Raw genomic sequence first — 26041 nt, 5'->3', positions numbered from 1 at the left:
TTCATGCAATGAACCATGCCCGTTGCAGGTTTTGCATTTAACAGTAAGGAAGATTATATTTTATTTAAATGCAACTTTCCCATCTCTCTCCTTCAGTAAATAAACACATTAAGGATCTAAAGAAGCTAAAGCTTTTTGTTACATTGTTCTGTTTGTATTTTTATATTGCCTTTGACCATCCAGGCAGCTGTTAAAACCGATGGTAACTCTTACTTCCTCTTAATTCCACAGTATAGAAATTGACTGCAGCTGCAAAAAACTAACAAACAAACAAAAAGGATTTTATTGTAATTAACAGCATCGATCACTTGTCTGAATGCATTATGAGGCGGTTGTTGGAGGGACTTCTGTTCTAAGAGTAGAATAACTGTGAACCTCAGCAGTTAGAGCAGTCTGGCAGACAATAAGGAAAAGCAGAGCAGGTCCCTTTTAATAAATATTTTTAATTTGGTTTGGAAGTGTTAAAACAATACTTAAGACAAAAACTTTTTACACCTTGACAAATGAAATAAATTTTCCTTCTCTTGCTCTTCTGTAAGGCCAGTTAATTTACTTCACTGTATTTTATAACCTAGGAAATTCCACCACCTCTTAAAATATGCTGAATAATAATAATCCCCAGGCCTCTGTGGGCCACGGAGTCCCTATACCATACAAAGTAGATCATTTTAAAAGACTGTGGCTTTGACTACAGCCAAGCTGGTGCCACGGAGTCGGTAAATGACTTGTGGTCAACTAATTAAGTATATGAAACAGGCTGACTGTCCTGTCTACTAGACCACAGACGGACAGAAGTGCTGAGTCCTTCTCTAAACTTTAATCTAAAGGGTTTTAGATTAACAAGAGGCACTTAAACAGTGCGTGAATGCTGCTGTCACATAAACCTGACTCATCAAAAATGAGCCAATAGTTTAGTGGCAGTTACGGAGAAAATGTCTAAAACTGACAAACAATAACTCAGGCACGTATCAAATCACCACAAACAGATGTAGGTAACTCTATAACTAGGTGGACTCAGTAACTGGAGGCTGGGTGATCTCGTCTTCCTCCTCCATCTGTGTCTCTGGGGTTTTATCAGCTGTACCGTCTGCCTCATCCCCCTGTTGATTATCATTCTTTTTGAACTGCTTTTTAAAGTAGTTGTTGAGCCGCTCCAGGATTTCGATTGAGTGGTTGATAACCAGCGCCAGCCAGGCCATGCCAAAGAAGATCCACGAGGCTATGAGGAAGCTGTACCAATCTGGGTAATATTTGTCTGGATTGCTATCTGGAAAGAAGAAAGGATTTGGGGATTTTACAAGATAAAATTCAGTTTGAGTCGAGTATACAAAACAGATGTGATCAGAATGCGATCATTTCTAAAACGTGGCTTATACTTTTTCAAGGTTTTCTCACTGTGCACCACTGAACCACTTTTCCTAAATCACTTCTTAGAAGTCCTCTTCTAACTTCCTCCTAAACGATGTCCCTGGATTCCAGAGAAGAGAATCAACTTGCATAGATGCAAATTTGATAAGCAGGGTGAAAGGTGAGCAAAGCGTGCTCAAGTTTCTAAACGTAAAATGGGACCCAGAGCTTTCACCTATCAGACTCTTCTCCTGTGTATTAAGTTTGGATCCAGAAACTCTACTCAGCTTTAATATTAAACTCAGATTTTTTTTTCAATAAACCTTACAGTTAGAGCCCTAAACCATCCGTCAACTATTCTTTTATAGGCTCAGACTGATGCATGACTTAATGTGATTCACAGAGTTCTTCTTCTCTCACTTGTTTTCATTTCCAATGTGTTTATATACTACTAGGGCATGCCAGTACATTTCTGTTGTTTCTCTTCCCGTTAAAAGGGAAAATTTAGAGTATTCAAGTTGGCTTTATAGTGATAGTTTTTAAAAGCATTAGCTAACTCCTTAGCAAATGATAGTTGAAGTGGTCAGTTGCAATATTTATCCTGGCCCATAATTATTATGTTGATATAGGAACAACACCAACACTGGGATGTTGATGTGTCTCATATCCCCGTGTTGATGTTGTCCCACATCATCCTAATAGTATTTGGGTTACAGTTCACTATTAATACATATACTATATGTATTATCTGTCATCCACTTTGTATTGGTAATTTCTTAGAGTGACTGATTTAGCCAATGAATGAGTTCGAGACTTCCTGTTCTGGACAGCGAATGCAGATGACATTTTTTTAGAACTGGAAAGTATAAAAATACTTTACTGGTTATCCATTCCATTTTTATCTGTGCATAAACAAAGCCTGCTCAAACAGGCTCAAACAGATTAGTCAGTAAAACACGGACTGCAAACAGGAACCCAGAAGCTCCAAGTACCAAAGATCTGGTTCCTTGCCAACAAGAATTCTGAATATACAAGTACAGAATTAATGAAATGATATCTGTGAATGTTGATAAAAATTATGGAGTAACAGTTTTGTTAAAATTATAGGCGGATGTTAGAGACCCAGTGTTGATCAGCAGTGCTGAATGATTTTAAAGTCAGGCCACTCTGACTCTAAAGTTAATATTTACCCTCTGCACACGTTTGCCTATGATTTTACCATCAATGTCAATGTGTTAAAATAGGACCGGAAGAGGCCAAGAGGTGCATACAAATTTCACACTAAATATGAGACCTTAAATTGCGAAATCAGGTATGACTTTCCATTTTTACAGGCAATTCTATCTTGCAGAAACCGAGCAAATGCTGACAAGTCTTACGTAGGACTGCTATTTAAGCTCCCTTAGTCTGCCTGGAGCTGCTGCTCAAGTGCAAGCTGTTTTAGTACTCATCTACACCACAGCACTTCTTTTTTCATGCTGTTTCTTGACTCGATTGGTGTCACATCTGTTCTAAACAAAAAACACAATTCTGCTTTACCTGCCACAAAATCTCCAAAGCCGATGGTGCTGAGGCTGATGAAGCAGTAGTAGATGGCCTCTGCATTTGTCCAGTCCTCTTGCTGCTTGAACACAATCATGGGCATGATGAAGAAAAGAACCACTCCGCAGATGTAACATACAAAGTGGATGAAAAAGCGGGTACATGTCTGCAGCAAGACATGGGAAAGAGAAGCAGTGTTAGTCATCCTCTACAGAATAATCGCTCCTTTTCAAAAGGTTTATCTAAAATCAGGACATCCTTACTTTTCGACTAGTCTTTTTCTCGAAGAAGTCTGAGATGTTCCTCACTATGGCTAGGATGTACTTGCCCACTCTGTTGAGAACCACAATGTTGAGTGGTATACCGAAGAGCGCAAAGAACACGCAGAAGATCTGGCCACCTGTAGTGCTGGGACATATGTTCCCATAACCTGAAAAACTTTAAACTGTTACTGTGGTGGAAGGAGAATGGTACTATGGAGGGGTGTACTGCATTGTTTAAAGCAAACCTTTAAAGTTATAGTGTTCAAAATATCACAATTAGATGTCTGTAGATCGCAGTCATATCGCAAGTGCAGGGGGCTACTGTACCTCATAAAGGCATGTTTCTACTGCTATCTTTGTTTAAAAAAAAAAACAACAACATTTTTTGTGCACACTATATTTGAACATATTTAAATAACACTTACACAAACTAATACAGTCAAATATTTTAAATATTTTTTTGGTATTTTAGGTTTCATTGGTAGTGAGTGCACTCAGATAACAAAGTGACTCTAGACCAGATCTGCCCGGGAGTTTTCTCTAAGTTGTCGGGCCACTTTTTACCTCAGCTGTCAATGCCGGGTGAGATGCTCAACTAGTTACACGATAAGAGGCTATAAAACTTTGCAAAAGGAGTCCAAAATGAGTCAGTAAAGTTAACGTCTGCCCAATGAAAGCGATACTAAAATGGTAAATAAATGGCCTGTATTTATATAGCGCTTTACTAGTCCCAAAGGACCCCAAAGCGTTTTACACAACCAGTCATCCACCCATTCACACACACATTCACACACTGGTGATGGCAAGCTACATTGTAGCCACAGCCGCCTTGGGGCGCACTGACAGAGGTGAGGCTGCCGGACACTGGCGCCACCGCGCCCTCTGACCACCACCAGTAGGCAACGGGTGAAGTGTCTTGCCCAAGGACACAACGACCGAGACTGTCTGAGCCGGGGTTCGAACCAGCAACCTTCCGATTACAAGACAAGCTGCCAACTCTCCACGATCGACAACTTTTCTGTTGTTAAGTACAGCTGTTAGCTGCAGTGAAGCCGTCTTTGACATAGATCTTACATTGTTGTACTCTGACACTTCATGAATAAACTCTCATACAATGTGACAATGTAATCGATCTGTTTCTCAGAGAGAAAGTGCCTATAATATTAGCAGGAATAACATTAGCTTGCAACCAGTTGTTGTTATTGTTTAGTGGGCTTCTTGTCAGCTGTCTGGAAATCGGACAGTCACATGCTAAATCTGCTGACAATAAGTAACAGCGAGAATTTCAAGAATGAATGCGCACATGTAAGCAGGCTGTCATGTATTAGAGCCCTGGCTTTAGTTCAGGAGATCAGGCTTGAGGTGAGGAGGTAGAGGATGACATTTTACCAAGATATTGGTAGCACTGTCCCTTTCCTTCACATTTTTGCTTCTTTGGTGAAGAGGACCCCTTCACTTTTCTTTATTTTTACTACTTTCTACACTGTAGATACATACTGAAGACATCAACTATATGAAGCAAGATGGAATTATGTATTATGACAAAAGTGATAAAAACTGATAGAAAGATTATATAAAAACTCATATGGCAGGAACCAATAAGCTAAGTAAAGAGGAACCACCGTCCATTATTACTTTAAGAACTGCAGTTGCAAAAACCATAAGCGCTACGATGAAACTGGCTCACATGAGGTTAGCCCCAGGAAAGGAAGACCAAGAGCCACTTCTGAGGATAAATTCATCTGAGTCACCAGCCTCAGAAATCACAAGTTAACAGCACCTCAGATCAGAGCCCAGATAAATGCCACATAGAGTTCCAGTAGCAGACACATCTCTACATCAACTGTTCAGAGACTGTGCAAAACAGGCCTGTATGGTCAAATAGCTGCAAACAAACCACTATTAAGGAAAAGTAAAGAGCAGAAGAGATTTGTCTGGGCCAAGAAACACAAGGAACGGACATAGACCAGTGGACATCTGTGCTTTGGTCTGATGAGTCCAAATTTGAGATATTTGGTTCCACCCGCCGTGTCTTTGTGCGACACAGAAAAGGTGAAGCATGGAGGAGGAGGGGGTGATGGTGTGGGGGTGGTTTGCTGGTAACACTGTTGGGGATTTATTCAAAATAAAAGGCACACTGAACCAGCATGGCTACCACAGCATCCTGGAGCAACATGCCATCCGATATGGTTTGCGTTTAGTTGGACCATCACTCATATTTAAACAGGACAATGACCCCAAAACATCTCTGGGCTGTTTAAGGGCTATTTGACTAAGAAGGAGAGAGATGGAGTGCTGCACCAGATGGCCTGGCTTCCACAGTCACCTGACCTAAACCCAATTGAGATGGTTTGGGATGACATTAACTGCAGAGTGAAGGCAAAAGGGCCAAGAAGTTCTCAGCATCTCTGGAAACTCTTTCAAGGCTGTTGGAAAAGCATTTAAGGTGACTACCTCATGAAACTCATTGAGAGAATGCCAAGAGTGAGCAAAGCAGTAACCAAAGTAAACGGCAACCATTTTGAAGAATCTAAAATATCAAACATGTTTTGAATCTTTTCATACTTTTTTGTTTACTATATAATTCCATATGTGTTCATTCATAGTTTTTAGCCTTCAGTGAGAATCTACAATGGAGATAGTCATGAAAATAAAGGAAAAACATTTAACATTTAAATGAGAATGGGAAGAAAATATATATATGGTTGTTCCCTTCCCTCATAGCTGACCTATAGTTGTGACCACAGTGGCAGCAAACACAGCTGAGCTGGTGAATTTCCAGAAGCCGTCTGCCGTGTAGTTTCTTTTCAAACTCAGGCCCACCTTTGATGTGTCTTTAACAACCTGAAAAACAAATTAACAATAATATAAGTAATAACTATAATAAAAATAATAATGCCCACATTTTTATCTTGGTTTTCACTAGTTCTTGACCTGACAGGAACATTTCCCATAAGATCTTATGAGTCACAATTACGTAACTGCTTTGCATACTGGTCCACCTTGTTAAAGAGGTATTGAAACACAATGACCTTGCTATCAGACAGAAAGCAGCAGAAGGTAAATCAATAAGAATATAAGTTAAAATTAAGATAAAGTAAAAAAAAAAAAAAAGATATGAAATGCAATATATATATGTATATATGGCAAGAATGGAATAAAAACATTAGCAACTAAAAACAATCAACAAACCAACTTTACAAGCTGTCTGCATTTGCTTTGACACAATGCAAATCAAAGCAGCTTACATCAACAGGCAGAAGGTTTCAGCCATTTATTACATTGTGATTACCATTTCTACTCTTACATGCAGTATAATATTCATTTTTGAGGACAACTTTCTACCTTTAAATTAAGTTTATGAGTTTCATGGGGAATTGAGTATAGAATGTAAAGCTTCATAAATGAAGTCTGGTCAAATTCACAGGCAAAGCAAGTGCAGCTGGGAATGTCTGAAGGAGCTGCTATTTGCATGTAAGCTTGTTTTCCTTGTCACATGAAAACATGTTTATAACTCAGGCTCATTTTCACCTGTTTTGACCCATTACTGTTGCCAGTCACTTAAATAATTTACTGAAGGTATAAAAGACTGAGCACATAAACATCCTGCACATCTATTTTGAATGTACTTTTTCGAATTACCCTCTTCAAAATGTAGGTAATTCAACTTTCACCACCAGGGGGCAGCGTTTTACCAATGTGTGCTCAGTTTGATGGTACGAACGTTTTAATAGCTCTAATAATATTTTATCATACCTATACAATTTTCCTTACCCATGACAGCAATTGTAAAACATTGCAATTAACTATAGATAACAATGACTTTTATCCATACAGGAGTAAAATAAAAATCAAACAAACAAGCAAACATGAACAAAATATAATTATTACGTATAGTTACAGTGTATTGATTAGTGTAAAATTACCACAAATTACCGTCAAATTATTGTAACAAAAAACATAAAAATGTGTTGAAGTAAATTAACAAATTTATGGTAGGAAACATTTTCAAAGTTCACAAACAACATATATCAATATATACTAAGCCAGTTTAAGCATATATTTAGATCTAATCACTGAATAGTTCCAAAAAGCAAACTGTAATAAATTAGTTCCTTCTGTCAATGTATTCAATGTTCCACAATGGTGGACTGTCGCCATAAAGGAATATAAAAATGCAAAATCATTATGGTTGTGGTTAAGATGTAAATACAGTGGTAGAGAAAGCTGCAGAAAAGGTCTATCAAAACGCGCAATCATAAATTGCAGATATGTATAGAAAGTTTGTTTCATTTCCACATTTTTGTTTCTCACCTGAGCTACGGCCTCCAGGCCAGCTTGGTTGAGACATGGGTATGTGCTAAGGAGCCTTTCTTTGTTTTCACGCAAGTAGCTGACGTCCTTCATTCCGAGGTCTCCCTCCAACTTCCAGAAAACCACCCCACCGATCAGCACATATGCCACATAAACAAAGCCGAGCACAAGAATGGAGGGGATCTGCATCACACTTAACTTTTCCTTTACTCCCATCTTGGCAAATGTCTCAACCTATGCAGCCGGGGACAGACACTGCTCAGGCTTTACCTGCTTTTGGCTTCTCGTGCTGCATTGCAGGCAAATGAACCTCCACCTGTGCTACTGTTTCAATCACACCAGGCCTGCCATGCAAATCCAGAAGGACAAAATAAGAAAAGGCACATGACAAAATCTTAATCTTAGCATTTCAGACCAAGTATGTAGAATTTGCTGATTCATTCTTTTTACCTTAATATTACAGAGAATGGCACAAATGGTAAATGGCCTGCATTTGTATAGCGCTTTACTCAGTCTCTAAGGACCCCAAAGCGCTTTACACTACATTCAGTCATTCACAAATATGATAGTTCAAGGTTGTGTGCTTGTATGGCTGTATTTCAACATGTATTTAATAAAACTACGGCAATTTTACGATTGGGGGGGGGGGGGATTTCAACACCATGCTTTTATTAGAATACATCAAATTTAGCAAAGATACAATAATGGATTTATTTAAATCTACTTAAGCTCTCACAGTGCATTAAAAATACTTTAAAAATTGGACATTGAATTCTGCTTTTCCCCCTGAAAAGTGAAGACGTCATAAAACTGACAAAACTGCAGTTCCTTTAATGGCCTCTTGAAGCTGTCTTCAATCCCCATAGACTCCCATGCTAAATTCTCAGTTCACTTCAATTCAGTTTTATTTATACAGTGCCGCATCACAACAACAAACACCTCAAGGCACTTCAGATTGTAAGGTAGACCCTACAATACAGAGAAAACCCCAACAATCATTTGGCCCCCTATGAGCAAGCACATTGGCAAATGTGGGGAGGAAAATCTCCCTTTTTAACAGGAAGAAACCTCAGTCAGAACCAGACTCAGGGAGGGGCGGCCATTGGCCGTGACTGGTTGGCGTGAGAGTAGGAAGACTGGATAAAAGACATGCTGTGGAAGAGAGCCAGAGATTAATAACAAGTATAATTCAAGGCAGGCAGGTCTGTTAACACATAGTGAGAAAAGTGGCTAAAGAAGAAATACTCAATGCATCATGGAAACCCCCCAGCAGCCTACGCCTATTGCAGCATAACCAAGGGAGGATTCAGGGTCAGCACCTAACTATATGCTTTAGCAAAAAGGAAAGTTTAAACTTTAAGTAACTTTAACTAAAAGTAGAGATAGTGTCTGTCTCCTGAATCCAAACTGGAAGCTGGTTCCATAGAAGAGGGGCCTGAAAACTGAAGGCTCTGCCTCCCATTCTACTTTTTATTACTCTAGGAACAACAGGTAAGCCTGCAGTACAAGAGCTAAATGCTCTAGTGGGGTGATATACTATAAGGTAATTAAGTTAAGATGGGGCCTCTATGTTTAAGACCTTTATGTGAGGAGCAGGACTTTGGATTCAGTCCTACTTATTTCTTTAATATGTGCATTGAAGGACATATCCTGGTCAAAAATGACTCAAAGGTTCCTCACAGTGATACTGGAGGCCAAGGTAATGCCATCCAGTGTAAGCATCTGGTTAGATACCATATTTCTAAGATTTTCAGGGCCAACTAGTTTAACTAATTGGTGTGTGCTCTCTGGCTTCATGGATAGATAAAGTTGGGTGTCATCTGCAAAGCAGTGAAAACGAGAGTTTGATCCCCGGCACGTGTGGTGCGGAGTGAAAAACCCGGTTAGACACATAGACACCAACAGGTTGGTGGTGTACCAGGGGTTTCTGTTTAAGACTACGCTTCCTCCTTGCCGTCAGTCAGCCATCCTGCTTCCCCGGCTGCTCGGACAGTCTGTCGGGGGTCAGCTAGCGGGGCCTACGCTACCTCCTGCCTTAACGGCTACAGGGGCCTGGCTAGCTACGAGTTTTTCAACGGTGCGAAGCCGAGTCTCCAATTCAGTGAACCTGGCCTCCAGAGCTGCAGATAGGCTACATTTATTACAAGTATCGAGGCCGATGATTAACTAAACATCTGACACAATGAGCAGAAGAACAGACAGGTGAAGAGGCCATGCCGCTAACGAGTCGGCTACGAGCTAAGGTAAGCTAGCGAAACCCTAAAGACCAGTGAGTGAATATTGTCAACATTATTTTGCGAGTGAATACACAGAGTGTGCTGCTAATTAAGCACGTGGAAATTACACCGTGAAATAAGAAGTTATCTGTATCTGTTATCTGTAAGTTTTTTAATTAAATTGCTACACAAAAATACAACTATGTGCTGAAACAGGAAGTGATACTCTACCGTAGAGAGTGACCAAGTGACAGTGCCACCGTGCGTGGAGGGGTGATCATAGCTTATTTCTACGATCGATTCGATTCAGATTCACAAGGTCCCGGTTCAATTCCATTTGAATCGGGGAAATTTTGCCCCAGACAGTCAGAAATATTATAATTCTGATCATTTATCAGGACATATCCATATTTTTATATCTATAAAAAGAAAGCTGACGCTTGCGAGACTTTATCAAAGGTGAATGCATCACATCAGATGTCTTTGTGTCAAAGTAACTGAGCATAAAACACAGAAAAACATGGAGATTTTCCTGGCCTGGCTTTTTTATAGCAGATAACCACCTTAAAATTTTCTGCAGTAACATTACCTGATGCTGCTGAAGTGAAGCAGAGCAAAGTTACAGAGGTTTAATTAGAGACACAACTAATCATTTTGCAATTTCATGTAATTTTAAAAAGTTTGCATTTCTTCAGTATTAAACAGCAGAAATGAGACTTTTTTTTTGTCGGAAGTGAGTTAAAAAAAAGCGTCCGACAGCGCTGTACATAGACTGGTGGGTAATAAGCAAGCGAATAATGCAGAAAACAGAGATTTGACATGGGAAACTGTTCTTGAAGTACACTGAGAGGGAGAGAGAGAGCTGTGCATGAAGTGTGATTTTTATTTATTTATTTATTTTTATCGTGGTGGAAGCAAAACATCAAAAGTAAGAGGGAATTCACGACGATGTTTACAGTGGGATGCAAAAGTTTGGGCAACCTTGTTAATAGTCATTATTTTTCCTGTATAAATAGTTGGTTGTTACAATAAAAAATGTCAGTTAAATATGTCATATAGGAGACACACACAGTGATATTTGAGAAGTGAAATGAAGTTGATTGGATTTACAGAAAGTGTGCAATAATTGTTTAAACAAAATCAGGCAGGTGCATAAATTTGGAAAATAATGACTATTAACAAGGTTGCCCAAACTTATGCATCCCACTGTATGTGAAGCGAAATGTGAAGAGTAGTTTGGATCTTCTTTTGCTGCTGGTTCAATAAATTTTGGCTGGAGAGAGACAAAACCTACAGCTTCAGAATCTAGCGCAAAAAAAGCCAACCTTCTCAAAAAAAGACGTAAACACAAACATATATATATATATATATATATATATATATATATATATATATATATATATATATATATATGTTTGTGTTTACGTCTTTTATATATATATATATATATATATATATATATATATATATATATATATATATATAATTTTTTTTTTTTTTTTTTTTTTTTTTTTTTTTTCAGTGTTGAATGGATTTATTTTTTTTCTTTTTTCTAATAACCATGTTTTCAACCTGGTACAAAAACCTGTTTGGACATCTATACATATACAAATATATGGGGGTAGTTTATTCTATTATTAGTTTTTTAAATTACAGACTGTTGAATTACAGGTGGCTGAGGGCTCCAGCTGTGTGCTAGTGTTTACGTCAGCTATCTGAAACCAACCTTGTTTTCATTTTACTTCCTTTTGAAGCTTTTTTTTTTTTTTTTTTTTTAATTGAAAGTTTTGTAATTATGACAGTCATCTACATGAAGAAAACAAAAACAGCAAAAACAAACAAAAAAACAAACAACAAAAAAACCCAGAAAAACAACCAAACAAACAAACATAATACGCACTGACAATAACATAATGGCACAGTGAAACTCTCAGATCTGCCCGGTCTGGGGGAGCTCCCCTCCACCTCTTTACAGGTCCCATGTCGTCAGGTTTTTGCTACTGTCCACGCAGCACTTTACAGTCCATCCCTGATGATATTCGGAAGGGTATTTCCAGTCTCTTTTATGAGCTACCTTATAAAAAAACGTGACCACGTCCTTAGCAGACCTTCCTTCTTTCAGTAGTTGCGTGAAAATACTTAGTTAAGCTCTTGTTATATAACCCACCACCCCTCATCCCACATTACCACCTTCAACAAATCTCTCCCACTTCCTCCAGTTTTTATGAAATTGGTCCATTTTGAGGTTCAAAAAAAAGTAAGTTTTTCCATTCTATATATTTCCTCCATTATTCCTATCCAATCTTTCTTTGTTGGGGGCTCTTTCTCCAGCCACCTTCTGGTAAGCGCTTTTTTGCCCGCTCCCAACAGGATGTTTATCAAATATTTGTCCTTTAAGGAGGCTGCTGATGGGATATCGCCCAAATACACAGTACAGAAATCCAAGTTTAATTTGAGACCAGTCACCAAGTAAATTGATTCAACCACTTCACTCCAGTATGGTTGGATTATTGGGCATTTCCAAAATATATGAAAATGATCTGCCATGTTTTCCCCACAGTTTCTCCAGCATTGTCCATCTGTCAGTTGACCTTTTTGTTTGTATTTTATTTTGGGTGTTATAAAAAACCTAATAAAATTTTTCCACGTGAATTCCCTCCAGTAACCCAAACTAGTAGTTTCCATCTGTGTCCTGCATATATTTAACAAACTGTCCTCTGATATGTTGATTTTAGCCTCCGTCTCCCATTTAATTTTGATATAATTGGTTGATTGATCCTTAAGTGATTGTAAGTTCTGATAAAGTTTAGCAATCAATTTATTTTTAATCTGACCTTTATAAGCTTCTTTTATAACGGGGACTAGGCCTTCACTATGTTCTTCTGTAGTTTTTATATTACTATTGAAATAGGACCTGACTTGGAGATATCTGAAAAAATCTTGGTTTTCCAAACCGTAGGTGTCTCTTAATTTTTCAAAACTTTGTAATCCTTCTTTTCCTAACAATGAGCAAAATGGTCCGATCCCCCTTGTTAACCAAGTTGTATAACGTCTATCTATTTGTGCAGGGATAAATTCCTTATCATGTGTGACCCATCTGAGTTGTTTGAGACCAGCTCCTGATTTAAGACTTTCACATTCATCAAACCATATCTTTAAAGGAGTTTTAGTCCATTCGTTTAAATTATTTTTCTGTTCCAAATATAATTTTTTATCTCCTAGTATTGTCTGTAGTGGTAATTTTAATTTTGTCACATCTAAATATTTTCATTTTGCTTCGTACGACGGATCACACCAATAAATTAAATATCTTAATTGTGCTGCTTTAAAATAACTTTCTAAGTTTGGGAGGGAAAGTCCACCTCTTTCCTTAGGTAGTTGCAATGTTATATACCTAACTCTGGGTTTACGGCCCTTCCATATAAATCCGAAATCATTCTGTTCCATAACGCAAATTGTTTGGCTGGTATGTGTACTGGTATAGATTGAAAAAGGAAAAGCAGTAGCGGAAGTATATTCATTTTGATCAGGTCAATCCTATTATACAGATCAAGTGGCAGTAGGCTCCACCTTTGAATGTTTTCTTTCAATTCCCTTGTAATTGGTGAGTAGTTTAATTCACAGATTTCTGTCAGTGTTTTGGGAATCTTAATACCTAAATATTTAATTATTTTATTTGTATGAATTTAGACAGATTTTTGATCTTTGTTGTGGGTACATAATTGTATGTGATCACCTGTGTTTATTTGAATGTTTATTTTATATCCGGAAAGTTCTCCAAACATTTCCATCTTTGACCATAACTTAGGTAAGCTTCTTTCTGGGTCTGTGAGGGTCAGCAAAACATCATCTGCAAATAAACCCATTTTATATTCCGTATTCCGTATCCATATCCCTTTAATTTGTTCATCCTCCCTAATAGCTTGCGCCAGCGGTTCAATAAATAAAACAAACAAGGCTGGGCTAAGCGGACATGCCTGCCGACATCCTCTCTGCAAGTCCACTACTCCAGTTAAGCTCCCATTTATTTTTATTCTTGATGAAGGTAAATAATATAAATTTTTAATCAGTTGAATAAAAGGGTCTCTGAAACCAAACCGCTCCATAACCAAAAGTAAGTAAGTGTTGAATGGATTTAAAACAAACTTAAAAAGTGGGACAGGTAAAAGCCATCCTTTTTTTTTTTTTTTTTACAGCTCACTTCACCATTTTGATTAATGTGTTTGTCTAAGATAGCCCTCTGCATTCAATTCACCTGAATTTTCCATCACTACACAAATGCAGACATGCTCTCAGAGAAACGCACACACACAAGAGTTAATAAAAAACACAAACGTGTAGCAGAAAACATGATTTCCGCCTGAGTAAACACATTCTCTACTAGATCATCTAAGAATATGTTGAAATAATGTTTACAAAACAAGAAAGGCTCTAATGCTGAGAGTCAGCTCATTATGGCGGCGCCTTTAATTGTTTTATGACTAACACTGAAAAAGTTGATCTTCTTAACTTGTGTTTCTGAAGAATGGCTACTTTTTATTTTGCAAGTCACATACTTACATTTGTTTTGTTTTTTTTAATGGCAGTCAGTTCTTGGAGAACCATTACCAACCAATCACACTGGTGGTACTCCTGAAGATTTCAGAGCTGAAGCTAAGTAGAGCGCTAATAGGAGGGATGTTAACCTATACTGATACCAACACATGGAATAACATGGGCAAAAATGTGAGCTGACCCAGTAGGGACTTGGGAGCTACCATGAGTGCAGTATGAAATATCATGGCATTGTTACCACATTCACACTGCCTCTAGTGTTTTACAGCATGAATGTTCCCTTCAGGTTGGACCCATCAGTGCAGAGTTCTGGAAGAACATCCCAATTATTGTGAGGGAGGAAATGTGACAAAAACATGAACTGTGTGCAAGAACACCTGCACAATCTTAAGATGCCAACTGACTCACTTGTCAGATTTTCCATTAAGTTTTGATTTTGACAAACTGGAGGAGATCACAAAATAAAGGGGGGAAAGGGAAATGAGAAGACTTCTGCAATGAGATCTAAAATCTGTCCAGAGGTGCATGAGAAAATAGTGCTGAATGGGAGATTGGCCACATTTAAATGAAGTCAGGCTTTTGATTTTTTCCCCCTTCTGTCAACCTGTTCTCATAACTTTCTGAGCACACTTTGTATATAATATGTAAAACATTTTGCTCTCAGTGAGAATAATTAGAATTAATTAGAACAGTGTTATTTGTGTGAACTGTTTGCATTTTATGACAGTTCAACGCAAATATTTAAAGCACCGATTGTGTGGCCTGAATGAGGTAGAAGTCATCCTGCTTTGTCTATTTTAGCACAGTCTCGCTAAATATATTTTACGCACTGTATATGGTGCTATCTGCAGTCCATTTTCAGATCTTTGATGTGGCTTCTATTTCACTGGATGGCATGTTCTCTGCCTCCCTTTGTTTCCTGAGGCTCGGGTAAGTCTGGTCCAGCACATGCTCCATTATACTAGCTGCCATGTTGAAGATGAGAGCGAGCCAAGCGAGGCCAAAGATGATCCAAATGCCTGCAACACTGCGGTACAGATAGATGTAGGTCTTTCCAGGGTTGGTACCTGCAAAGACATTACGTCCAAATGCCTTTTACAGTCCACTGGATAGAATCACAAAGGTTAGGTTGACTTCTGTGCTGTTTGTTTGCTCTCTCTACTCACCCACCACATAATCTCCAAAGCCAATGGTGCTCAGGGTAATGAAGGCGAAGTAGAAGCCCTCGCCATATGTCCAGCCTTCCACGTAACTGAACAGCAGAGGGGGGATGACCAGAAACAGGAAAGTGCCAGCGATAAAGAACAAACTCGCTGCAACAGCCTCAAATGCTTGCTGCAAAGGACAAAAGGTTTGATATTATACACAGAGATAAAGGCTATCAGCATGCTGTGGCCTACACATCCAATCAATGCAACAAATGTTGATGTCTTTTTGGCAGCACTTTAGTATTTGATAAACAAATGAACAGAGTAGTTAGAGTATTTCTGTAATCTTTTGTTTAAGCCAGTATTTGCTTTCAGTATCTGAAGCAGGTCCAGAAATGTGATGCTTGGCTTGTAATATCTGCCAATTCACATGGGAGCTGTGTAAGATTAGGTTTTGTCAAAGCTGTTAAAAAAGGTATAGTTTCAGAAGCTAAAAGAAACATTTTGGTGTTAGAGGTTTTAGCCAGGAGTTTTTTTTGTTTTTTTTTTTAAAGCTTTTCCACTTCGGTGTTCCAAAAGGCGCAAAATCTATAAAAAGATGTGATTGTTTACCAAACTTTAACCCTGTCCCTAGATTGGCCAGCAGTTACCTGGTGAAGGTTAGGAAAATAAGTGGTATGTGAAAGTGTGAGGGCACTTATCACCTGTATTGCTTGTTTACATGGGCTCCCAGCTAGTTTACCAAAGAAACAAAAATGCTGGAAAGTTGGTGAAGTTTCTTTCTATACATGTCATTTTTATGTCGTGGTGACCACTGATGGTGCTGATAAGGTTCTTCACATCAGAATCTCATCAACACTGGACATTTTAACACCTCATTTTTATTCTTTGGCTTTTTCACTAGACTGTACTAGATAATAGGCCAACCTATGTTAGCTTTAAATGTGCTTATAAACAATTTTGATTTGATGTGATCCCTAAAAAAATTTAACTCCATGCTGTAGCTAATGGACATGAAGCGGTACCTTGTGAGGAACAACTGAGACCAGTCCCTTCTCCAGCCTCCCCAGGTGGATAGTGAAACACTTCCCCAGCTGTTTGAAGAAGGCCAGGTTCAGGGGAATCCCACAGAAAGCATAAAACACACAAAACACCTGGCCAGACACAGTGCTTGGGGAGAGGTTTCCATAGCCTGTGAACCAGATAAGGAGCCGTTATTAAGCGGGGCAGGCATTTCCCACAAATGGGAAAACTGAAATGTGAAAGTGCTCACCGATAGTTGTGATGACTGTGCTTGCAAAGAAGAAGGAGCTGCTGAAGTCCCAGTTACTGGGGTTTGTGGAGTTTCCTGAAGGATTTACTCCATTTTTCTTGGCATATAAAATGACCTGTGTGTACACACACACACACACACACACACACACACACACACACACACACACACACACACACACACACACACACACACACACACACACACACACACACACAAATGCAAGCACAGAGATAGTAAAATCAGGATTAAATGTGCCTGAACATTTAATGACTCATGACACTAAAGGGAGCCAGTAATCTCACTGGCAAATATTTTAGATTAGAACACACTAAATGACGCATTAGGTCAGGTTACAGTCAGCTATTATTACCATGTATTTAACATAATGGTGGGGCCAGCAGCTATAATCCTGTATTCACTGTGTCCTGTATCTGACAACAGCAGAATCTATTTTTACATAATTTAACTGATTAATGTCCGTTGAGATGCATTTAAGGCTGCATCTTCTAAAAGCGTTATTGTCATGATGTTAAAAAAGCTTGTAGTGTAATAATTGATTCTCGTGTAACATCACTAGATATGTAGTTCATTGCATTATTAACATTTATGGTGTTGATAGACATTTATCATGGCACTAGATCTGATGCTGAACACATTTTGGTAGAGTCTGATAATGTAAAGATGCAGCACAAACTTAAAATTGGTAGAAAAACTACTCACATATATTAACTCATTCACTGCCATTGACGTCTATAGCCGTCAATTGCAGTGAATGAGTCAATGGGTTTAACTCATTCACTGCCAATGGCTGGCAGTGAATGAGTTAATTAGCCAGGCAAGGAGGCCTGAATTTTTTAAAAACTGCTGACAATCAGTGATCCACTCTCCAGGATCACTGATTGGAGAGTGGTGAGAAAGCATTTGTTATAACCAAGGTTCACTCTCCTCAAATGACCTCACCAGATCTCAATCCAATAAAACGTCTTTGGGATATAGTGGGCTGGAATCTGCATCAACTGTGTGATGCTATCATGTCAACATGCACCAAAATCTCTCGTGACTGTTTCCAGCAACTTGTTGAGTCTATATCACAAAGAAAAAGGGCAAAAGTGGGTCCAACCAGGTGTATGTAATCTAATCTAAAGTCTCCTGCATGTATGTGTACGGCTCAAGAGCTTGGTCTTATTAGCTACATTGTGGATGTGAGGGGTATGGGTGTAGCAAGAAACTGCGTCCATAATCATACAATTGTTCATTCACTTTCTGTTTTTGGAAGCACTACTGACCTCCCAGTACATTCTTAACCATCCAGACCCATCAGGTTGTCTGTGACAGTCTCCTAGGATAAGTAGCCAGGCAAGTAAATTACAGTTTTCTAATCAAAATGAGCACTCAAAGCTACTTACTGTCAAGCCTTCAACTCACATACACACACTTTATTCTATACTCAAGTGCCTTATCTAATGATTTATTATTGCACTGGAAGGAACTCAGGGTTAAGTATCTTGATGACTTCCTGAGCCACAGCCACATCATTTTTAAAACTATGATTTAAAACTATGGAGAAGAAGCATTCATTTTTGGCTTTTTCTCTTTGCTTTTCATTTCAGATTATTTTATGTTAAATTACATATATTTCAGTCTATTTTCTATCTAGAAGGTCTTACATTTTTGTAATGTTGCTCATTTTACATGAGTACCTTTTATCTTTTAATGTAAAGCACTTTGAATTGCCTTGCTGTTGCCTTGCCATCACTGTGTTGGTAAAGTTGGGACTATCAAACACATGCTGACAGTGTAATAAATGCCAGACCTTAACAAAGTACTCCAAGGCGTCTCCATCCAAGCAGGTGTAATTTGCTAAGAAATTCAACTTCTCCATCAGAAAATGGTTTCGATTGTAGTTTTCGGCCTCTCGCTCCAGTATTCGGAAGATGGTGGCTCCAGCCAGCAGGTAGATGAAATGGGACAGAGCCAAAAGAGCCGTCCAGCTCACTCTGACCCGCACCACGTGAAAGCTCGCCATTGACCTCCCGCCACCAACAGAAAGGATACGATACCAATCAACAAACTTGTTGGAGGAGTTGGTTGTTTTTTTTTCTTAGTTCAGAAAGAATTGAAAGACAAACCCTCGTTCAGCGTGAGATTCTTTTTGAAAACAGGCAACGAAAGCGGTTTGCTTAAGGAGAAAGCATTTCTACATCACAGCAGGATGAGGGCAGGCTAATGTTTGGTGAAGCTCTGAGTCGATAGGTTATCAGGTCTCATTCTGCTTGGTCAGAGTCCTGTAAATTTATGGGTTATCTGGGTAATGGCCAAACTTACTTCACCTCCATTAGTGACATCTGGGCACACACATACACTTCCAACTGTTTCCACTAATAAGGGAGCAACATCTTGTCAGCATAACAGAAGTTAATGTTTGACCAGCGGCAGCACAGGCCATCTGATCCCAGCCTGTACACAAGCCCAGACTCACCTACCTCTATAACTTTGGGTTTCCCCACATGCCTATTCCAAGTTTCGGCTCCGACTGTGCTCATTATGATTATTAAGGAGAAACTTAAACAGGATTTAGTTTTTCAGTCACGTAGGTTACAATAATTAAAAAAAATGTCAACACATCAAGAAAACAGCATCAACCATTAGGCATATATGGCTTACACACCCAAAGGTTACCAATTATTTAGAGGCATCTGGAAAAAATTAATCAAACAGATGTCAAATATTTGCTCTGTTTTGGTTTCTGTCATATAAAAAACGGACTGGATGTTACCCAGTGTTTTGTGATTTCCTGTTTTAAAGCCAAGAGTTCAACATTTTTGTCGTCTTGAATTTTGAACTGATATTACATGGTTATGAAGGAGCACCACCCTTTTATCCTCTTTATACTTTACATAACAGTACCATCATTTACAAACTGAACATCATGTTGTATTTCATTGGAATAACACTAGTGACTAAGACCATAATCTCACTAGGAAAGTATACTGATCTTACTCCAAAAATCAAAGCAGGAAAAAATGATGCTTCAGACCATTTTTCTGAGATTTCACTCCAGCAAGTTAAAGGGACTCAGTGGTTTGTACAGTCCTCATGTTCTTATATGCATGCTTGACAACATCAGGGCATGCTCATAATTAAATAGTATTCTGGGGGATCTCCTCCAAGATCTGGACCAGGGCATCTTTGAGCTCCTGGACAGTCTGTGGAGCAACTGGGCTCCACAGTGCAGGGAGCACAGGGCCCTTTAAAGGATATTGTGTCATCAGGCCACCTCATGAAGTCTGTTTTTGATTGTCTGGCCTGCTGGAGTTTATTTTGTAGGGTTCTGGCCTGTTCTTCCTTGCACAAAGGAGCAGATACCAGTCCCGCTGATAGGTTCAGGACCTTCCATACCCCCATCCAGCTCTCCAAGACTAACCTCCCGTCTACTGGAATCTCCTCCTTGTTTTGTGGGTTGTCTCATACAGTGCACCTGTTCTTAATTTAGTTAAAACCAGACACTGAACAGATCAGTATCCCAAAGTTTTAACTGACTTGATGCTATACTAAAATTTAAAAGTTGTCCTTTTTTATGAGCAGTGTACGCAAAGTAAAACAGCTTCTAAGGAACTAGTGCATTCTGGGAAGTGCAGCAATCCTAGCACATCCCTTCTTCCTGGGAACACCCTCTCTATTACAATTACCAGTGAACCCAGTGATCGGAAGTGATGTTCCCGAGGGAAATAACAGGTGTAATGACGTGACTGAAAAAGGACCTTGCTCCAAAGCCACTCAGCCTCGATGCAAAGCGTGCATGTGTCAAACAAATTGATGCAAAGCCATGTAAACCTGTTGACAGGTCGTCTCTGTTTGGACAAATGGCTTTGAGGTAGCTAGGTAGGCAGACACAGCTTATTAGCTGATGCTGATGGAGATATTGATTTTTTTTTTTTTTCAAACCTGACAATCTCCCTGAGATAGCAGTAAACAAGCCTCAAGTTAAAACTTATATTATCGTTGCTTACTGTGGAAATAGGTGCAGTGATTTACTAACGTGTAGAAACATGCATGTAATGACAGTATATAAGACAAAAACTGTCTAATGAGTCGGTATTTAGTAAGAAAACCTTAATTATTGAACACAGCCTGAACTCTCTATTTTAAACTTCCTTGTCAATTTTTTATGGAGTCTTCAGAAATAGTTCTACGGGTTACTTGAAAGACATCCAATGCTCTTTTTTGGATGGTGGTTGCTTTTTTTGTTCTCTGGCAGATGTAGATGATCCCACACTGTTTCAATAATGATGAGGTCTGGGTCACAGCAGGCTAATACATGACTGACTGTGTTTCACTCTATATTTTTACATGCATACTTTCACATTAGCATTTGAAATTTGGGATCAGTGTCATGTTGAAAGAGGAAGCTGCTACCAATCAGCTCTGGATTTTTCTTTTCAAAGGACACGACTTTCAGATAGTGTTCACCTGCTATAGGTTTTAGGCCTGGCACTACTTCTTTTGTCCTTCGCTTGTCTAGTTTCCTCAAAATCTTTAAGGACACACTGCACACCATGCAAAGACATGGCAAACTTTTACCTAACTAGGAATTACTGGAGTGAAAAAATAGCCAATGGCCACAAAAAAACTTCAGAAAGAACTTCAGAAAGACTGGACAACAATTTCTCAATTCCTCCTTGAAAGTATAATATAAAGAAATGAAGGGTGTGTCAAGAGCTTTCGCTGTTCTGTGTCTAATAATAACTATTTAGTTCAGAATCCAACAAGAAGAGTTTGTAACACAATCTGAATAGAGCTTTTTACCGACTGGACACTTCTCCATGGGTGTTTCTTTACCTTTGGCACAGTGCATGCTGGCATCATTTCCCTGAACAGCAGCTCAGATCAGCTGCAGTTCCTGTAGCGTCCACTTGGTGCTGGCTCCAAAAGTAACTCCTATGTTAATGTCAAACTTCATAGCAGAAATAGATATGTTTACAGCCTGTTAACATGTTAAGGCCTAAAGTTTACATTAATTAGAGGTGTGGCTTCCTTAGTGACAGGTGAATACAGACACAGGTGGCTTTAGGTGCAAAGGGAAGGAGGGGCTCAGGAGTCAACCCATGTAGACAGCAGCCCAGTCCTGCTGCCAGTCTTCCAGTGCTGGACAGATCTGCCTGCCTAATTTGGATGGGAGTAAAGGTTCGGAGGCATTTGGAGGGGGGAGGGGGGTGAGTGTGTGTCTGTGTACATGAGAGATTTGAGTGTGTGTGTGTGTGTGTGTGTGTGTGTAACCAGTGTTCAACTTGAAAGAGTGTCCTTTCACCCGGTTAAGCAAAAGTCAACAGTCCTCCAGGTGATGCAGGTGACCTTGAAGTATAGGAGCAGATAGTCAAAACACAGTCCTGTTATCAGGGAAATTTGTTGTTTTGGGCAGTCTTGGCCTTGACAGTCTTGAGTAGCTGCATGAAGGAGATGGTTATTTGGGTTCAAATTAACAACTGCATTCCAATTTCGCATTTAGTCTAAATGTCCATCACTGGTCATCAGGTCTCTCAATTCCCGATGCAGAGTCGTGAGCTTCTCCAAGATCTTATCAATATTGCGTTCAGTAAACACAGTCTGAGTACTCACGGCTTGACCATGGTCAATCGTGTTGGCCAACCTTGTGGGGTTTTGAACAGCTGTAACCGCTTTTTTTGTTCTTCGATAAGCCAGGTCCGCTCCAGCTCCAATCAGCCAGAATACTGTTATCATGGTCCAGAACAGGTAGATCTCGTTCAATGCTGTCCAACGAGAGTGTCGCCAGGAAATGACGCAACAGCAGCAAACATCTCTGCAGGAGAATCGGGCTCTCATAAGTCTTTAAGTTTTAGAGAACAAGACTGAGAGACTATCTGAGGGTCCGAGTGAATGCCTGATGTAATTTTAAATCTGCTGCACAAAAACTGTTTTTGCTTATATGATCTCATACAGATCATCTTCAAATTTCAGGGAGACCTAAGAGATACTCTAATTTTTTCAGTACAGCTGTTAGAACTATAGTTGACAGTGGTTTTCCACTTTTCCAGTTAAATTCCAAAGTGAAAAAAAGCCACTGTTACACCTATTACATATTATCAAAGAGAAATAAGGAAGCACTCATGAAAAAAGATTTATTACTAATATAAATGGCAAAAGAAAATGAGCTTTGTGCATCAACAGCTATGATCTGTGGATTTTAAATCACAAGGCAGGCAGAGTGGAGAGTTTAAAACTAATACACAAAACAAGAAACTCAGAAGTAAGAACAGCAGTAGTGTGTGTCATAGCATCGCACAATTCTGCTTCATTTTTTTTGTACATTTTAAATAGGAAATGTCCTGATATTATACACTTTTACACCCCTTTTGAATAAAGTAAAATTAGATGGAAATATGAAAGTTATTTGTTTCTGCATCATTTACAGTTATGATTCATTACTTCCACAAACTGGAGGAGCCGGCTTCCGACTGGCCGCTCCTTCTTCTGATATCTTGAGACAAAATTTGTCAAACAGTCGGAGCAGGCTGTGATTTCCACTCATGACCATTATATCACGTCATTACCAGGAAGAAGCCAGTAACTGAGTGTGCACATTTGACAGCAGGCATAATGTGTGCGCGTGTGTGTGCGTGTGTGTGTTGTATTTCTTGGAGAAGCCTAGTACCCATGTACCGGGTCATGAGTAATTATTTCAACTGGTAGACGTGGTGTCACGGTTCTGGGTCAGTTTCCACCCAGTATTTTGAGTTTATTATATTTTGGTTTAATTTTGCATCAGGGATTGTTTTCTTGTTCTCTTGTTGTGTTAATGATGATGATTATGATGTTTATTATTAGAGTTTCATGTTTCTGTTTGTGTTTAGGATTTGTTCTTCGGTTGTGTCTGCTTAGTATATGTCTAGTTCCATGTGTCATTTTCTGTCTGTCTCTCAATGTCGAGTCTGCGTCTTAGTGTGATGGTTTCTTGTTCCTGTTTTATTGTGAAGGTCTGCGTCTCATGTGAGTGTGTTCAGTTTTACCTCTCGTCTCGTTAATGACTCCGAGCTGTGTCTCCCACCTGTGTGTAATCTCCCTGTGATTCTTTGAGTGTATTTAAGTCGTGTCTTCTGTGTTTGTAGTTGCTGGTTCGTCTGTGTATCCACCCTGCTTCATCTGTGTGTTTCCCTGCTGTCAATCGGTTTCTGCTCGCTCTCGTTCATGTTCAGGTTCGTGTTCTGTACTCAGTTTGTTCCCAGTATAGTTTAGTCTTTGTTCGGTTCGCCTTTTGTCCATTTTTATTTTGTGTTTAATAAACCACCATCACACCTTTACCAAGTGCCTGCGTTTGGATCCTCCTTTATTTTCCACACGGCTCATCTCACTCGCCGTGACACGTGGAGGTCAAACTTGAAACACATCACTGCTGATGTTTGCCTGAAATTCAGAAAACAAAGAAAAAGTTAGAATAAGCTATTGTGTGGCGATGTTCAAATGCCTTTGCTAGTGTTACTACACTTCCCAGAACGCACTAGTGTCTTGGAAGGTGTTTTGGGAAGACGTATACATAAATATAGAAAGAGTAAAAATTGACACTGGTAGTGCCCAAATAAAGTTGAGGAAAGAACTTAGTAAACATTTAGTGGCGAAAGCTATAATGATGGAAGAAAAGACGAAGAAAAACAGTTTAATAAACTAATAAAGCAAGAAAACAAGCAAGAAGAAAGTCAGCAGTTATTTTCCTGATAACTCCTGAGATTAAAAATCTTTTTGCAACAGTGTCGTGACCAAGAGAGATAGCATTCAAGTAACACACATGAATCCATACAGCAAAAATACTGTATTCAATATTAATGTTCAAGCAATTATTGAATTAATTCAACCTCAAATTCGTTCAGTAAGACTAGCTCCCTAAGTTGTAGTGAATGTAAGCTGGTAAGTAAGGTTTGTAATAAACCTCAGGGCTTTGTGAAAGGAGTGTCCACCATATATGTATGCTGTCTGTGACCATAATGCAACACTGTGACAGAGAAGTGGAAGCAACAAGTCTCTTTATTCCCTCAGTGGACAGAAAACGAGGATAAAGAAAGCTACGAAAAGTCCTGAAAGAAGCTCAACTTTATTGTCAGGCCAGCAGAGGGCGGTGTTGAATGCATAATGCATACTGTGCTTAAGGTGCGTTTTTTGCATGTGTGTATCTGTGTGTGTCACCTGCCCTGCTGACGAGATTCTGCCTAGCCCTGATAAAAGCCAGGATGTCAGCATCAGTTTGCTGGTCTCCAGTCAGCGGAATAGAGGATGAGACTGTGGCAGAGGTGAGGGTCCTGAAATGTATGAATAGTTACTGTGACAGGCAGCCATCATCATTCATTGCTTTAACAACCCAGCAGTCCTGTTATTCTTGACTATTCGTAATCCAGAGGTTTATAAGAAACAGGTAACAATGCAGTCTCTGCTGGTGGAACAAAAGCACGAGTGTTTAACTGTGATCGTAAAAAGGTAGCTCAGGCAGCAGTGAGGCCTGTTTGATTTGTTAGCACAGTTTGTAGACATTACTTCACAAAGATATAAAAAATCATAGCCGTGCTCATGACTGAAAAAAAAACAAAAACACTGCAAATCTATAAAATCTACACGTCTATATACAGATTTAAGTGCTTCAAAATGTCGACAATAAATCCAAAGAACTTTTAGTTTGTTTTAAAAATGTAAAAAATAAACAATAGACAATACAAGGACTATGATGTCTCTTATTTCTAAAGAGATATGAGTGAAGTCAATAGTTCCTCTGAACATGTTAAATGGCAGAACTCTGAGAATATACTGGAAATAAAGCTCTGTCACTTTATTCTTTACAAGTGAAACAATAAAATACATGCACCCCCATAATTATGTTCATTAATCTGTATTAAATCTCACAGGATCTCCTGTGAGATTTAAGAAATGTAAGCATTTTATTTGTAAGTATTAGTTCAACGATGTCATCAAAACTAAAAACATAATAAAGATTGAAGTTAATAATAAAGATTCAAAGTTAAAGGGCACACGATAATGATCATAAAAAACCCCCACGTAGCTACATGTGACAAAAGAAAAAATATTTTTTAGTAACATGTATACAAAGTTATACTTAACAAGGCTGTGTCACTGACACTGTAGGGCCTAAATATGTTGTTCCAAAGGATTATTTTGGCCAGAAATAGTTTAAAACTCCTCTTTTGATTGTAATATTTGTCAACCTTTGTTCCAGGCCACTGATTCACATACTTCCACTCAGAAGAAGGGGTGAAGTCTGTCACCTTCCTGTTCACAGGGTTATTCTGCCACGCTGGCACAGCTGGTCCTGGAGGTTTGCTTTCAAGGGCAAAACTTCTGAAATTCAAAGAATCAGTGTATGTG

The 26041-nt window shown here is 39.0% G+C and overlaps 3 protein-coding genes across 12 annotated transcripts in view; all 3 read right to left on the bottom strand.

The window, feature by feature from the left end:
* Positions 1-427: 427 nt before the first annotated feature.
* Positions 428-7682, bottom strand: LOC147306797 (potassium channel subfamily K member 17-like). Its single transcript, XM_086273990.1, has 5 exons — positions 7467-7682; positions 5882-5996; positions 3153-3319; positions 2887-3055; positions 428-1267 (listed from the first exon to the last, which is right to left on the bottom strand). Exons 1-5 carry the CDS (start codon positions 7680-7682, stop codon positions 1005-1007), a joined length of 930 nt encoding a protein of 309 aa, XP_086130116.1. The 3' UTR covers positions 428-1004.
* Positions 7538-21464, bottom strand: LOC147306796 (potassium channel, subfamily K, member 16-like). Of its 3 annotated transcripts, XR_015126328.1 has the most exons (7): positions 18474-21464; positions 16658-16772; positions 16410-16576; positions 15403-15571; positions 15067-15303; positions 7737-7810; positions 7538-7577 (listed from the first exon to the last, which is right to left on the bottom strand). XR_015126328.1 is itself a non-coding variant. In XM_086273991.1 (5 exons), exons 1-5 carry the CDS (start codon positions 18684-18686, stop codon positions 15095-15097), a joined length of 873 nt encoding a protein of 290 aa, XP_086130117.1. In that variant the 5' UTR covers positions 18687-21464; the 3' UTR covers positions 11219-15094. The 3 variants fall into 3 exon arrangements, 2 of the variants coding, with proteins under 2 accessions (XP_086130117.1, XP_086130118.1); XM_086273991.1 differs by lacking the exons at positions 7538-7577; positions 7737-7810 and having other exon boundaries at positions 11219-15303; XM_086273992.1 differs by lacking the exons at positions 7538-7577; positions 7737-7810 and having other exon boundaries at positions 11219-15303; positions 15407-15571.
* Positions 21465-21533: 69 nt separating this feature from the next.
* The window catches only part of kif6 (kinesin family member 6), a 74182-nt gene continuing 69674 nt past the window's right edge, over positions 21534-26041 (bottom strand). For 5 of the 8 annotated variants that reach the window (XM_086273983.1, XM_086273987.1, XM_086273985.1 and 2 more), the window contains 2 exons: positions 25910-26014; positions 24401-24966 (listed from right to left, as the gene is read on the bottom strand). In XM_086273983.1, coding sequence (XP_086130109.1) covers positions 24813-24966; positions 25910-26014 — 259 coding nt within the window. In that variant the 3' untranslated portion in view covers positions 24401-24812. Of the gene's footprint in view, positions 22479-23040; positions 24080-24400; positions 24967-25909; positions 26015-26041 lie in introns of those variants that run through there. The other 3 variants (XR_015126327.1, XM_086273984.1, XM_086273982.1) reach the window with 3 other exon arrangements.

Source organism: Aulonocara sp. 'chitande type north' Nkhata Bay, linkage group LG19 (genome assembly GCF_057382095.1).
Source record: "Aulonocara sp. 'chitande type north' Nkhata Bay isolate Kocher_YH1m ecotype deep benthic linkage group LG19, A_spYH_male_GT1.1, whole genome shotgun sequence".
Taxonomy (NCBI): Eukaryota; Metazoa; Chordata; class Actinopteri; order Cichliformes; family Cichlidae; genus Aulonocara; species Aulonocara sp. 'chitande type north' Nkhata Bay.
Note: the sequence above shows the minus strand (reverse complement) of the source record. Positions and strands in the feature narration are given on the sequence as shown.

What these genes read in the sequence shown, in the direction of transcription:
- LOC147306797 (XM_086273990.1), bottom strand. Translation starts at nt 7,682, where the DNA reads ATGGGAGTAAAGGAAAAGTTAAGTGTGATGCAGATCCCCTCCATTCTT. An exon ending in GCCTGGAGGCCGTAGCTCAG is followed by an intron (nt 5,997 to 7,466) that starts GTGAGAAACAAA and finishes TTTGTTTTTCAG; the next exon opens with GTTGTTAAAGACACATCAAA. An exon ending in CACTGTGGTCACAACTATAG is followed by an intron (nt 3,320 to 5,881) that starts GTCAGCTATGAG and finishes AAAGTTTTTCAG; the next exon opens with GTTATGGGAACATATGTCCC.
- LOC147306796 (XM_086273991.1), bottom strand. Translation starts at nt 18,686, where the DNA reads ATGGCGAGCTTTCACGTGGTGCGGGTCAGAGTGAGCTGGACGGCTCTT. An exon ending in CCTTGGAGTACTTTGTTAAG is followed by an intron (nt 16,773 to 18,473) that starts GTCTGGCATTTA and finishes GTGTACACACAG; the next exon opens with GTCATTTTATATGCCAAGAA. An exon ending in CACAGTCATCACAACTATCG is followed by an intron (nt 16,577 to 16,657) that starts GTGAGCACTTTC and finishes TCTGGTTCACAG; the next exon opens with GCTATGGAAACCTCTCCCCA.